The 15,827-nt window shown below is 41.0% G+C and overlaps 1 protein-coding gene across 1 annotated transcript in view; it reads left to right on the top strand.

Annotated features, from left to right (window-relative positions):
- col16a1 (collagen, type XVI, alpha 1) overlaps positions 1-15,827 on the top strand; it is a 141,399-nt gene that overhangs the window by 76,361 nt on the left and 49,211 nt on the right. Inside the window, exons 26-34 of the mRNA XM_080441983.1 lie at positions 5,755-5,808; positions 6,810-6,860; positions 6,954-7,097; positions 9,181-9,216; positions 10,679-10,786; positions 12,942-13,064; positions 13,409-13,462; positions 13,578-13,619; positions 14,996-15,031. Of these exons, the coding sequence (XP_080298109.1) occupies positions 5,755-5,808; positions 6,810-6,860; positions 6,954-7,097; positions 9,181-9,216; positions 10,679-10,786; positions 12,942-13,064; positions 13,409-13,462; positions 13,578-13,619; positions 14,996-15,031 (648 nt within the window). The remainder of the gene's footprint in view (positions 1-5,754; positions 5,809-6,809; positions 6,861-6,953; positions 7,098-9,180; positions 9,217-10,678; positions 10,787-12,941; positions 13,065-13,408; positions 13,463-13,577; positions 13,620-14,995; positions 15,032-15,827) is intronic.

Genomic DNA, 15,827 nt, shown 5'->3' with positions numbered 1-15,827 from the left:
CGCTTCCAGTGGCCTTGGGACTAACTTTCTATGTCACTCTCAAATAGGGCTTGAAAGGAATACACACTCTCGTGTGGAGTGGAGCACTTGGGACAAATCTCGTCATCAGTCTGAGACAACGCCGCATGTCTGCACGACCTTTTCATTGACCATACACTAATGGTCTTGCTTTGCGTCACTAACATTCTTGGAATTAATGTCATCTGAAATAAAAAAACACCACATGTCCTTTTTATCAGAAACGCAGACCCCTCCACTCGCAGCAGTCAAAAGGTCAAGAGTCCATCTATTCTGGACGGCCATTAACGACGCTGACTCAAACTCACGGTTTTGGGCCTCTTCATGGTCATTGTAGCATTGAGGAACAGGCTACGTCTATAGTTAATTGTCTCTACACGTAACATAAGCTTTCCCACTCCAAGATGGGGAAAGAGAGACAAACCAACCTTATTGGCACGGGATTACCAGTGAGATTGTATTTTTCTTACAACCTCCAATTCTTAGTTGATCTAAACAAACACGGGGGAGTCAGCATTAATGTCTGTTGACAATTGTGTTCGTTGATCTGACCCTTCTTCACAGAGCCAGCGTGGACATAACAAAGGTTAGGCTCCCGAGTGACATACAGGCTTAACAGTGCTATTTAGGGCGTATTTCAACTGATGGTACGGTTTACACGGCAAATAGCTGCTGTTAGTTCAAAGTCATTTTCTCCCAAGGCTCACCAGCGATATTGGATTTCGAGGCATGTCACTTCTCATGACCAGTTGTGTGAAGCAGATATATTTATATGTGTGCAAACATAAACATTCACATTTTAGTCTTAGCGATTTGATTAGCGTAAAAATATACCTATATATATTTAGATTTAGACGGTGAGAAACATTTTCGTCAACACTCCTCGATTTACGAGTAACTTTAATAATACAAATATATAATACACTCATAGAAATTAAAAAACTCACAAAAATACCAGGGGTGCAATTCTAAGTGTAATAGGAATGGGGAAGGGGATTATTCTAATGGGAGTCTTCTCCAGGTTTGGGTCTGACCGTAGCGCTATCAGCTCGGCCCCACCCGCTGCTGGCTTTAGCACTCCTATTACTTAAATGTCTGATAATGTTCGAACCAATTTACAGTGGCCTTTTGTGGATCCAAATAACACGTTTCACAGCAATTGTGTTGGTGACCAGGACTCGGAACGGACCCTCTCAGCGCAGAGTTGGTCCTGGTCCTTTCGCTTGATGATCTTTATCACGGCATGCAGATCACCAGTGCTTCAGTCCCTGTAGGGAGAGAGAAAAGACTAGACAGATAATTTGCACTTTGGACTATTTTCATGTAAAGCTCCACTAATGTGATGCATTATGGCTATGGCCGTTTTGACACATCTGTACTTCAATCTAGTTTTACAGTATCATCACTTTTCAATAAGTGGAAATAATAGTCTTACATATGGCCTTTCGTTACCTTTTCATTGTCTAAAAACATGTACAAAACTGTGTAGCATAATTTTGAAAATTATAAGTGTGAAAATGCTGCTTAATTATATATTATATGTGTACCATCCCTCCTGTTTGAGATATGACCTATGGTCATGACTCAACTTCAGATCCTAAGTGTGAAATGGTCTGTGTCACTGGTGGCAGACATAACAAATAAAAACTCCCATCTGAAGCGCGACTAGGTTCCTTTGCTATCTTATCTACATAAACGTTTCCCAGGCGTAAAAGTGCCTCTGCTAGTCTACTGTGCAGCAAAAAAATAAACAAAGTAGAAAATGCATCTTGGCATCATGTCTAACTTTCTAGTCTTGGGCTTTTGTGCATGCTGAGTGAGTGGCCTAGGAAGCTAGATACTTTATTGCCCGTGACCTGTAAGTGCTTTAAGAGCTTACTTGTGGTTTTCCACACATACCTCACGTGTGGGAGATGCTCCCAAAAATAAATCAACACAAGAGATAGCGTGAGACAACTGAGAAACGTGGCCTCAAAATTTGCTATCTCCCTTGAGAAATTGGCTGGACTTAACAAGCCCTTGTGGAATACTCAAATGAGTAGAAATACTTAAAAAATTTGTACAGATACTTTAAAGTTCCCAAACTGAGTAAAAATACTCTAAACTGAAAATTATTTGGGCTTCTCCTGTTCTTTCTTGGCTGGACTTCACACGCACACGCACACACACACACACTCACACACTCACACACTCACGCACAGGCAGGCTCACTCGAGCGCACACACACACTCCAGTAATCAGTCTCTGTCTCTCTGTCTCTCTCTCTCTCACGCACACATGTGAACACACACACACATGCAGACAGTCAGACAGACACACTCACTCCTCTCACACACACAGTACCTGACACTCTCCAACGTAAGTGACGTCATTCCACATGCTTCAAACACACACAGTCTTTTCGGTACATGAAACTACACACATGCACGTATACAAGCACACACGCACGTCATAACCCATTTGTTCACACTACTGTTGCTACCCTTCACACTTTACATATAGTACATATGTATTACACCCAAACACCACATTCACTTACAATTCATGTACACTAACACCTGAACACACATGCACACTCTCTCTCTTCCTCCTTTCATGCAGAAAAATAACTTCTAGGTGGACTGTACTGCCATGTACTGTGATTCTCATGTTGTTACTAAAAAAAAATACATTCATCCACACACATACATACACTCTTACTCTCATTTAAACATCACTCCTTCCATGTCGTTGTGCACCACGACATGGAATTTTGAAATGTTTAAATGATTACTGCATCTATGTGGGGCAATTCATACAGATCACGAAAAAAAATGCACAATCCACTCTCTCATTTACACATCTTTTAGACAAAACAAAACATGTTCTTCTTACTACAAAACTCTCTCTCTCTCGCTGTCGCTCTAATGCGCACAGCCTCCTACCTTCTTCTCTTTCTCTCTTCTCTAATCATCCCAGCCATACATATTGCATGACTCGCAAAGAGCCAGTCCGAAGAGAAGATGGCCCTTACGACCACATATACAACATGAGTTGGGGGCCCTTGGTTGGCCTTTCTCTTTCCTCGTATCATCCCATCCATGTACTGTTGTGCTTGATCTACAATCAGCCACAAAGTGGCCCATACAACCACACCTAAAACATGAGTTGGGGGCCCTTGGTCGGCCTTTCTTCTTGCCCTGCTTTGGCTTATCTCCTTCGTTGGTAACATCGACTACAATCACTTGTTTCACAGGAGCACCTGTATCTTCTTTTTCCTTCTCCATATTAGCAGTCAATTACTATTATGTGGGTGAAAACTTAAATATGTGTGGTTCTTATAATGTTCTGTTCAATGTGTAGAAATTATTTTATTCACTGTAAATATCTTGTTCTTATCCTAACTAAGTGTATTTCAACGTTTCTAGGCACTGCTGTATACTGGTCAAAAACTGTATCACACCCAAAAATTCACCACGTTCACCACGTGTTGGACTAGCCCAGGGGATCAGCTAACTTATCACATTCAAACCACACACCGTACACCCCTGAGAGTCTTATGGGGGTTATACAAGATATATAGACTAAACATAGACAAAAGGATCATGCCCTGGAAGGTCCACCACGTGTCGACTTGCCCCAGAGGATAAATCACTGAATCCTCTGGAGGGAGTTAATCAGACTCTTTATCTTATTAACTACCGTGACTCTCTCTTGAACTCACACAAAACTCGTTCTCAGTATACTCTTGCAGCTAATAAAATGCAGTGGCCCCCGCCACTACAACACAACTATAACTGTAGTTGCTTATCTATGCACAACTACAACACACTTGTCAATATTACACCTTAGTAATAACAACAATATGTCCACACAAGGACCACACTTGTCAATATTACACCTAAGTAATAACAACAATATGTCCACACAAGGACCACACTTGTCAATATTACACCTAAGTAATAACAACAATATGTCCACACAAGGACCACACTTACATGTTTCTTATAGGCGTGTGATCACGTTCAGATTTCGGCAGTCGTTCGTCGAAGAGAAGATTTCGGACTGGTGAACACCGGCCTGGTGCGACTTTACACCCCAGGGCTTGCAGGACCCTCTCAGATCTCTGGCTATCGATAGACTTGCGATGCGTCCTCTTCTCCTCTTCCAAAAACGACGTAGAAATCCGACACGAAGGACCAGTGAAATGATAGGTTCTTGATCGTTATCTTAAACCCCCTTGCTGTTTGATCACACACAGATAAAGAAAGACACGTGACACACGAGATCTCTTTTACTCGTACGAGGATTGTAAACGACCATGTATCTCACTGGACACGATCCCAACTTACAATGGCGCATCCTCCCCTCTGCCAAGCACTTTATTATCAAAAGACAGGAGAAAGGAGGAGACAGTGGAGTGGAATTCTACTAGCTGATAAGGACTGTCAGACATATTACACATTGGATTAATACATTGCAGGAATTCAATTAAATGAATACAAATCAAAGAAAGAACTTATATACACACATTATAATATATATCTCTGTACACAGATATTATAAACTGGTCCTAACAGCATCTCTGTCATTTTACATGTCTTAAGCTATTCAAAAATAGCAAGATATACAAGCTCATTGAGCTTGTAGATCTGCTATTTTTGAAAAATCGTGAAAATGTGTGCAAATCTTTGAAAATAATATATATTTTTAAGCGAACATTTGTCAAATATTTTGTCCCGGGGACCTCCAGAAGCAAAGATTTGAGTTAAAAATGTTGTTTAAAAAAATATATGTATTCAAAGATTTGCACAAATGTTCGAGATTTTTCAAAAATAGCAGATCTACAAGCTCGTAGCTACGAGCTTGTAGATCTTCTATTTTTGAATAGCCAAAGTATAAAATAATGGTAAATGGCTCAAATCTAAAATTACACAGATGCGTTCCCGGATTGAATGGCTTAACAAGTGTTCAGGTGTGCAGGGCTCACCCAGTGCGGGATGCTGAATATGGTTTTTAAACGGGGGAACCCATGAGGGACATAATCACAGTGGTAGACTAATGTTAGGCCCCAAGAAGCCTCTACTGCAGGGGAGTCTGCTCAGTGTGTGTCTTATTAATAAAACGCTAAGGTAGCAGAACCAGCAAAAAAAAGCAGAACCATCAGGGGACATCTCCCTGTAGGGTGCACCTCGCTGTGGCATGAGCATTTATAATTAAAATGATACCCATCCATTTTTCATTTGATTAAAGCTGCAATCCTGATTTTTTTTGTGTGTGAATAAAACATTATTTTGAACGATCTGTATGGTAGATTATGTTAAAAGGATACAACTAACACAACTGTGTTTGCAGTTTGTGTCCGTTCTTGCCCTTCTATTCCCAAACAGGCTTTTCCGTATTAGCTTGGCAGTAGAAATTGTTGAAGGAGGCATGAGCTCAGTTCGGGGCTCTCCCCAGGGTGGCAGAGGGAGAGTAGCGCCCGGGATTACAGCTTAGGCATTGGCACTGGGTGAAAAAATGGGTTACAAAATCGTGGGATGAAAATGATATATATATAAAATAAAAGTTATGGATTGCAGCTTTAACTCACGTATTCAGATAAACTTATTTTTCGTTCTTTCCATGATGAGTGCAGGTAGTAATGTAGCTGATGGCAAAACTATCTCTTTGATGGCAAAACTATCTCTTTGAATGTGATCGTTTTATATATTTTTTCTGACGTCTGAATGAAATGTGTGTGTGTGTATATGACAGGGAAAAAGTGGATCCAAGGGAGGCGTTGGCAAGGAAGGACAGAAGGGTACCCAGGTGAGAGGCCACGAGTGTAATAACACTGTCATTATCCGGGTACATAAGGAGCTGCTTTCTGAGTGCTCATAGTGCTAATCAACATTCAACATTGTATGTTTTGTTGTCAATTGAATAGCTTTTTTGAACGAGGTGCTGAAGAGTCCCAGCATCTAGAAGAGTGTTGGCCTATAGACCATATTCACACGGCGGCCATATTGCCATTAAGCCATATTGCCCCAGTTGCCACCCCAGTTGCCACAGCAACGCAATGTTAAATTCCAAAATGGCCGCCGTGTGAATATGGACTATACTGTATCTTTTCCCCTACACACATACACACACACATGTATACTGTATGTGTGTAGAGGGGGAAAAGCAAGGGGGCTAGTATAGACAACTATGTTTTTTTTTTATTGATTGAATACTTTATTAGTCAGAAATTTAAACGGCACAAGGTACAGTCAGACATTAAGGCTAAAAGGATAACACAAAAAATTCCTGGGGACATGTTTCCATTGTGGTCCTATGTATTCAATTCATCAACATAGCATAGAAAAATAACACAATAATACATGTACAAAATAGAAGATGTGCTCCTCGGAGCACAGGTCTCCGCCAGGTCAGGTTGCAGCACGTCCTGCAAAGCTTAGCCTATGGGTGCTGGTGACAGACGGACACACACACACACGGACGGACGGACGGACAGGGGGTAAAACCTACTCTCCCCCATACCTTCGGCCTGGCGGAGACAATGAGATAAAGTGAAAACGTCAGCAGTGAATGACACCTACTCCTTTCTATGGGAAATTGCATTTACCTCCCCTTGTGGTCTCCTGATAGATGGTTTTTCAGGCTAGTTTTGAAAGAAACCAGTGATTCACATCTTTTAATGGATGGTGTCAGGGCATTCAGCCTGAATGAAAAGGGTACAATGTTATGTGTAGATGCATTTTGATGCCATTTCTCATTCCTTGCCATTTTATTTCAACCTGCTGTTTCTGTGTTTTTTTTCTCCACAGGGAGACCAAGGGCTGCCTGGTCTGGGCCATCCTGGCCTCAAGGGAGACAAGGTGGGTATGAGTTAAGGCTGTATTCCCCTGTGTGTCTTTGAGCTTGTCCGTCCCTGTGTGCCAGCCATGGTTGACCCGTGTGCCCTTCCCCAGGGCCAGTGTGGCATGTGCCAGCCCTCCGAGCTTGGCGGCGGTCCCTCCGATTTCAAGTTGCCAGAGGGAGTAGCTGGCAAACCTGGCGAACCAGGCACCCCAGGGCCTCCCGGCCCTCCAGGGCTCGGAGTTGAAGGCAGACAGGTGAGGTCGTTCTGTCTGTTGTTAATGGTCGGGAACATGGTCGCTGTCCAGCTAGTTCAGCCTAACGTACAGTATATGAAGAGTGTCGTATAGTGCTCTGAATGGTTCAAACCTAATTTTGATGCATAACTTTTTAACAAGACACAAAAATTACGTAAATAACAGTTACAACATGTCGTCGTCGATGTGTTCCAATGTAGTTGTTATTTAGTCACAAGCTCTTGTTAATACTGCTCATTGGTTAACCACTTTCAACCTGGCCATTCATGGGAAATGTATTTTTTTCAGAATGTGCTGCTGTGCAACGCCTCGTGAGCTTGTAGATCGGCTATTTTTGCTACTCTTGTATCATACAACAAAGTATAAAATATGGCATTGATTTATTTTAATAGTGTCTGCCCAACAGCGATGATATCATACTTTGAACTGATGCAGTTTCAGATTTACTGTTAATCATTCTGGAATCCTAAAATAAGTAAAAAATTTATATAGATGATTACTTGCACATTCATCATAGACACTGAGCTTATCCTGCAGAGAGCAGGTATATCATGATGCAGCTTTGCACGTGGTTGGCTAAGGAGAGGAACAATGAATCTTGGGTGATAATGTGTTAACCACCCATAGCAGCATGCCATTTATTTACACTATTAGAAAATAACATTTGATCAACATTTTAACCCATTTAGACCTGTGGCCGATTCTACAAATGTAGAAAACCTAACAGTTTTCTGAAATGTTATAACATGTCAGTGGTTCTCAAACTTTTTCATGCCAAGGACCCCCAGAATTATATGTATTTGGCAGCGGACCCCCGTCTCAAAATATTTTGTTCCAGGGAGCCCCAGAAGTAAAGATTTGAGTAAAAATAAATCGCTTTAAAAATATAAATATTCAAAGTTTCGCACACATTTTCAAGATTTTTCAAAAATAGCAGGTCTACAAGCTCATAGCGCGGCACGAAGTGACGCGCTATGAGCTTGTAGATCTACTATTTTTGAATAGCCAAAGTATAAAATATGGCAAAAAATAAATCAAAAATTACACTGATGCTTTCCCAGTTTTAATGGGTTAAATTAATAGATTACCATTACTGTTAATGAGGAACTGCCCTGGTGAAGGAAACGTTATAGTCCCACAGGGCTTATCTAACAGTGTGGAGAGAAGACTGAGTTGGCTCTGAATACAGAAGGCGTGTTGTTGGCGTGCCTCCCTCACTCATTGTTGGTACACAGCCATACTGTGAACAGTGGAAGGTTTCCTTTTTTTTCTCCATCTCTTATCACTCCCCTCACCCGGGGCAAATAAAGGGCTGGGTGTATTATAAAACACATTATGCTGATCCCAAAGTTATTTGTACTCTACAGTCATACCGATTAGCTTGTTTGGAAAATGACTTTAACCCATTTAGATCTGAGGCCGATTCTACAAAATTGTCTTCTAAATCCCAACAGTTTAAAAAAAAAACTTGCTATATCAGTGGTTCTCAAACTTTTTCATGTCAAGGACCCTCAAAATAATATATATTTGGTCGCGGACCCCATCTCAAAATATATTGTTCCAGGGACCCCCAGAAGCAAAGATATGAGCTACAAACGTTTGCTTTAAAAAAATATATGTTCAAAGATTTGCACATTTTCAGGATTTTTCTAAAATAGCAGATCTACAAGCTCGTAGCGCGGCACTCGGTGCCGCGCTATGAGCTTGTAGATCTGCTATTTTTGAATAGCCAAAGAAATCAAAAAATGACACAGATGCGTTCCCGGTCTTAACGGGTTAACCAATGAACTCACCCGAAGAGCAAAGCGACCATAATGCATACAATATTATGCAATTATGGTCATACAGGGATTTCCCTGTTAACTACGGCATTATATCAGCAAGTCTAATCAATCCCTTTTGGCTTAGTTCATATCTGCATCATGTCCCCCCGGTGCGTGTCCTTTTTGTGTCAACACAATCGCTTCCCCCCCCCGGAAGGTATCGAGGAAATGCATAGAACTGGAAGATTATCTCTGATCTGCATGTGTTTGTATTCCATGTTCATATTTTCATTGCACTGCTCTTTGTTTACATTATGCAGGGCCCTCCAGGTCTCGCTGGCGTTCAGGGAGTGAAAGTAAGTTCCTTCTTAACAACATTTTTCAAAAAAATCCTTCAATGCTACATTCTCACATCAAGGGCATGTAATTGTCTTTGCCAAGTTCATTCCACATTTAACTCATTCAGTGCCAGAAAAGAACATTGTCTATAGCTGCCAGTGCCAGCGATTTTCGAGTGTTTTCACTCACCTTTGAAAAATCATAGAATATTATTCTAAAGAAATTGTGCCGCCGCGATCGTCCATTCCATAGCTGTGGGCAGTTGAATGAGGGGTGGTTTCGCCCCTAAAAAGATTTCTTTCGGAAGTCGACGTGGTGTCTCTTTTTTGTGATCACATGGTTTTTCTGCTTCTGTGCCTCTGAGGGACTCAGGTGGTGAACATGAGTTGGCGAACAGCACCATCTGGTGGAAAAACACCAAAACACTTAAAACACGTCTTTGGCACTCTGGGCCTTTTGGAAAAAAACACATAAAACACGTCATTGGCACTGAATGAGTTAAGAGTTTTAACGTCCTAGAAATCCCACAACTATGATGCCATAGGGTAATTTATATGCCTGAAAAATACAAATAAAAACATAAATAAACCTTTAGTGAGCCCTAGAGGGAAATTCAGGTGTCAAAGCAGTAGTGACAATGAAACACAGGAGAGGTAAGAGTAAGATTCAAGAACCAAACCAAGATGGATAAGAATAAAGATAAGTAAAAATAGATAACTGCACTGGATCTCTGAATGAGTGAACATAATGTATTGTCTATTATTATTATTCTTTCTGTTTCATATTCTAACTACACTCGATCACCAATGAGTATACTGGTGGACATACAGTACGCAATATCTATTAACAGTCGAACACAGAGTATACTGTATGTACAGTCTATTAACAATGAATATACAGTATATGAATTAATTTATGTACGGTCCACTATCAACAGTGAACAAATATATGATTTGTATCTGGTTTGCATTCTATAACCATCCAGATAACATGAAATAACTTATTGAATAACCCAATGTCTACAGAGAAATTAGACCTCTTTAAATCCCCATTCGGCCTTCAGGGATACTCACTTAAATAATCTGATGGACCGAGAATATCTGTAAGGAAAATCATTCCGCATCAGATTAAATAACGTCAGGGGAGAGCAGGCGTTCTGCCGTAATTTAGGCAGCGACTGTGCTATTTGAAAGACTCATCCACCTCATTGAACCCAAAGTCTTTTGGAAAATGAATCCTTTTACTCCTTAATAGAAAAGTGTCCTCAAAGGAGTCACGCTACCTTAAACAACCTTCAAACTCTTTTGACTTAACTTGGTGATAATAATACTTTGGTTTACAGTAGGGAACTAGAAGGAATCTACAGCAGATGAAAGCGAAGAATGGAGATAAAGGAAATTGAAAAAACAATGTGTGTGTGTGTGAACCGTACTGAGGTGAACGTCAGGGCATATCATGATCATTTTTCACCGTTGCCAGGGAGACCAGGGAGAGCAAGGAGACATTGGATTGGACGGAGCGGTGGGAGCCCCGGGACTGCCCGGAGAGTATGGACGAGATGGAGCAGCGGGTTTGAAGGGAGAGAAGGTAAGTGTAATGCTTGAACTGCCGGGTCAGATCAATTTATTGTCTCCGCCAGGAGGCCAAGACGGCTGAAGGCCGGAGAGACTGTTTTCGTTCCTGTCCGTCCGTGTGTCTGTGAGCAGCTAATATCCGGCACCGTTCGACCGATCGGTGTGAAAACTTTGCACGCACATTCCCATTAGGCCAGTGGTTCCCAATTTGACCCATTTGTGGGTCCCGGACAAATTTTTTTTGGGTCACGAGTGAAATTAACTTTTTAGTTTTTCATTATTATTTAAAAAATATCATGAATTAAAAACGAATGAAATCAAAACTAAATAAAAATGTATAATTAATATAAAAAATACAAGAAAGTTCATACATTAGAAGAAGAAAGAAATAACGTTTAAGAAGTAGCGAAAATAGCAGATCTCCAAGCTCACAACGCGTCGCATTGCGACGCGTTGTGAGAGCTTGGAGATCTGCTTTTCGCTAGTTTGGGTCCCGGGGAGATATCAAATTTCTCTTTTGAGTCTCGAGCTAAAAGGTTTTATTAGGCCACCCCAAATCTTTCTAATTGGCCGTAGGTGAACCACAGGTACTATCAAAAAGACAATCCTCTGGATTCCGTGGATCATGACGAAACTCCCCATATAGGCCACAGCCTTTTGTGACAGATATACTACATTTTACACCATTTCGCGTTGTATCAATAACACACTTCTTGCTACTACTCCTACAAAGTCTGTCCAAAACACGAATTGTGATCAAGGTTTATCTGTCAGATTTTTTCGTATTCCATTACAATTGGCTATGATTGACTTACAAAATGTGCTTGCCCTGGGTAGGCAACCCGGCTTGGCGAGTTTTTCTAGTTTGTCTCAGTTTATCTGTGACACATCTCGTAACCCATTTGGTTAATATTAATATTAATGTGACAACCTTGGGTTGTCTTTTGTGTTGTCTGATCTCATATTGTTATTAATATTATTATTAATAATAATTTTGCTTTGTTTAGATAGTCTTCATAATTTCAAGGTCAGAGAGGCGGCTGACATGATGCACCACACGTCTCAACCCTGAATGTACATTGTGATTCTGGTCGCCGCCTCATCTGGACAATTACCAATTTACCCTATTATTGATTCTGATAGAAATGCCTAATCTAGAACCACCTTTATGTTAAACTGACAGGCATATTAGCTCTACAGTCTATACAGTTTGCATTGCAACTAGATTGCGTTGGTTTAAAAAAATAATTTGTCGTCGGCAACGCACCAACGGGCGACATTTGGGCCATCCCTAGTCAACAAATCATGTACTGCCTCTAAGGCACAATGTCATGTCCTCTGACCGTTTGACCGTTTGTCTACTTCTTTCCCCCCACTTTTATTAATTTGATTGGGATTAACAATCAAACTTGTGTTTGACCTACAGTAGTACTATCAACATTCAGCAAAGCTAATGAACCATTTCATGGGTACTTATGTGTGATGGCTACCAACACACAATTACAATACTGCTATGACTAAGTAATGTTGTAGTTGTGCCAAACAGCATAGCATATCATAATCTATGACCTCCATTGTTTATAAACCATGCTTAGTGGAAAGCATGGGTTGACAATGTTATTGTTATTGGCACGATTATGTCACAAAGTTTACTTGACGATTAATTGTCACTCAAATAATTGCGATTAACGATTTCATTGTGTTTCTGTCGAACACTGGAACATTATGAATAGAAGTTGCATTTCGGTTTGGCTTTTAGGCTTTGTAAACAAAAGGTTTCACAGGGCAGATATGACAAATGACATACACGTTTAATTACTTTATATTAAAAAAATATATATTGATAGTGGAAATAGACGGTCTACAAGCTCAAAACGTGTCGCATCGCGACGCATTTTGAGCTTGTAGATCTGCTATTTCCACAATTTTTGAAAAATGTATGGACATTTTTCCACATGGAAATGATAGACAATTATGCAAAAAAAATTGTGATCATCTCAAATAATTGTCATTTGGCGATTATGTAATAGTTGTGACCTAGGCCTAGTTATTGACCATATTCCATGTCCAGAGGAGTGGACAGTGGACATACATGATGATGGCATCTGCTGTGCGACAGGTTGTAGCGGTGTCTCTCTCGCTGATTTTGCAATGCTGTGTGCTGATAGGGCGATGCCTGTACCAGCTGTCCCTCTGTGGGCACAGCAGTGGTTGATGGAGTGGCTGTACCAGGACTCAAAGGAGAGAGGGGAGAGCCCGGTCCCCAGGGACAAGGAAAGGCCGGCAAACATGTAAGAAAAAAAAACAAACAAACAATGGAATCATGGTTTTATGTTTTGACCACCACACAATCAGTGTTGCCAGATTCTGTGAGAGAAACAAAGCAACCAGGTCTAGGAAATCCAGCCCAAAAGAAGTGACTATGGGCCACATGAGCACTTTAACATATATCAGCTTTTTGAAAATAGCCGATCTACAAGCTTACAACGCGTCGCGATGCGACGCGTTGTAAGCTTGTAGATCGGCTATTTTCAAATACAATCTTGCGGAGAAATTATATTAAGCAGATCTGGCAACCCTGCACACGATGCCTTTTCTGGAGTTTGTTTCCGATCTTTTGCTTTTTCTTTTATAGGGAAAACCAGGCTTACCAGGCACACAGGGCCCCTCAGGGCCCAAAGGAAGCCAGGTACTGAAGCCAATCACTTATCATTAAGTCTTTGTAATTGCATAGTGAATGGGGGTTCAATCAAGTGTGCTTGTGATCCCTCCCTGAATCATCTATGTTGTCCCGCCCCCTATAGGGTGATGCCGGAACTGCTGGTGTTGGCCTGCCAGGACCCCAGGTAAGACGAATCTTCTTGGTTGAATTTCATTGCCTTTCATAGTTTTAACCCAACAATATACGTATTTGGCTGTGGACCCCCATCTCAAAACATGTTGTTCCAGGGACCCCCAGAAGCAAAGATTTTAGTTAAAAATGTTCGCTTTAAAAGAATATATATTCAAAGATTTGCACACATTTAAAAAAAAAAAATAAATAGCCAAAGTGTAAAATAATGCTTTTTAGCTCAAATCTACAGTATAAATGACACGGATGCGTTCCCGGTTTTATTGGGTTAACAAATGTGTCACGCAAACACACAGGATATTAGCAGTCTGTACTGCAGTCACCTGTAATAACAGAAGGGTCTGAGAGTTCCCCGTTCTTCAACAGATTTTAGGATTATAAGGCTGTAAATCTTCGGATCAAAACCATAATCCCTTTTGGCTTAGTTTTAAAAACTCCCTCTTCATTCCTCCTGTTGTCCTGGGTTCTGCCGCTGGCTGGGGAGCCATCTGGGAGACGATGGCCAGGCCTTCTCTCGCATCGTGTAGATCAGTGGTTCTCAAGCAGTGGTCCGGGGACCACCAGTGGTCCTTGGGGCGGGGGGTACCAGGGGGTCCCCAGCTAAATGAGTTAGGATAGCGTCACAATCATTTTAACCGCTTAGCTTTAGCTATTCAAAAATAGCAGATATACAAGCTCATAGCGCGAGTGCCGCGCTATGAGCTTGTAGATCTGCTATTTTTGAAAAATCTTGAAAATGTGTGCAAATCCTTTTTTTTAACTCATTGGCCGCCATTAACGCATTAATGCGATCTAATAAATAGTGCGCTTGGCCGCCAATAACGCATAAATGCGTTCTATTGAGAAAAAAAAAAAAAACATTTTTTTTTTAAATTTGACCCTAAGACCTAGGAGATATGATTGTTTGAAGATCTAGACTCCTATCCACTTCCTTGTTAACTTAAAACTTAAAAATTCTGTATCTCGGCTCCTGAGTACTTTTTGTTTTTCAATTAAAAATCTCTGGCAGCCAACAGCTAAAAATCTGAAATAACTCTGGCAGCTGGTGAGTTAAGCAACATTTTTAACTTAAATCTTTGCTTCTGGGGGTCCATGGCACAACACATTTTCAGACGAGGGTCCGCGGCCAAATGTACATCAATTTAGGGGTCCTTGGCATGAAAAGGGTTCAAAACCACTGGTGTAGATGGATCAGTCCTTCAGGGCACTTCTCTCTTTCTCACAGACATAAACCGTGTAGACCTCCTCTGCCAGAACTCTTGTCTTTTGTTCATGCTCTTTCGGTGTTATTTTTGGGTCTAATTCTTGTGTTGTAATATCATTATGTGTAGTTCTCATGTCTTCTTTTTGCATTTGTCATCCTTTTAACAGGGCGTGGAGGGACCAAGAGGGCTTCCGGGACTTGCAGTAAGTTTTGTCTTGATTTATATATTTGGTTGCGTGACGTGTCTCGCACCGAAAATAGCCGCATCTACAAGTTCACAATGCGATGCGCTGCTTGTAGATCAGCTATTTTCGGTATGAGACACCAGCACGCCACTAAGTATAAATCAGGCGTTTCTCTTATTAGGTCAAAGCCCTACTTTTCATGGCTGCATATTTTTTTTTACATCATTGATACTCGGAGGGGAGCCGTCGGGAAGAGGCTTTTTCACATATTATTGTGACATTTTTATATATTATAAATATTTATAAAATTTTCTTAATTAACACATCAAGTGCCAGAGGTTTTTTAAAACAGGGTACTGTACATCCAGTGCCAGCGTTCTTACCGTTTACGCTGATCTGTTTAGAGCTGTAGAAGACTCCACGAGGATGCGTGCGCGATGGTCGAGGGTCCCGTCTATCGACTGGAACAATAATATTTCTAGCGCGATCCGCCATTGCAGAGTGATCGCGCGTCGAAAATGGCTTGTTTTCACCACTGTAAAAAATTTATGGAGATATGGACCTTTTTTCTCAAGATCTTATCATTGGAGCGGGCGGAAGTGACGTTTTTTGGACTGGATTCACACCCGTCCATTCCATTTTACAGGGACCTAGGATGATTCCTAAGTTGCGTTAGAGCGCCCCCTTGTGGAAAAAAGAAAACGAGAATTCTCGTTTATGGCACTCGACGGGTGTATTTGCAAACACGAGAATTCTTGTGTTTGGCACTCAATGTGTTAAAAAAAATAAACACTTTTTTATAATTTTATTTACA

This window comes from Gymnoscopelus braueri (assembly GCF_963280865.1).
Source record: "Gymnoscopelus braueri genome assembly, chromosome: 11".
Taxonomy (NCBI): Eukaryota; Metazoa; Chordata; class Actinopteri; order Myctophiformes; family Myctophidae; genus Gymnoscopelus; species Gymnoscopelus braueri.
Note: the sequence above shows the minus strand (reverse complement) of the source record. Positions and strands in the feature narration are given on the sequence as shown.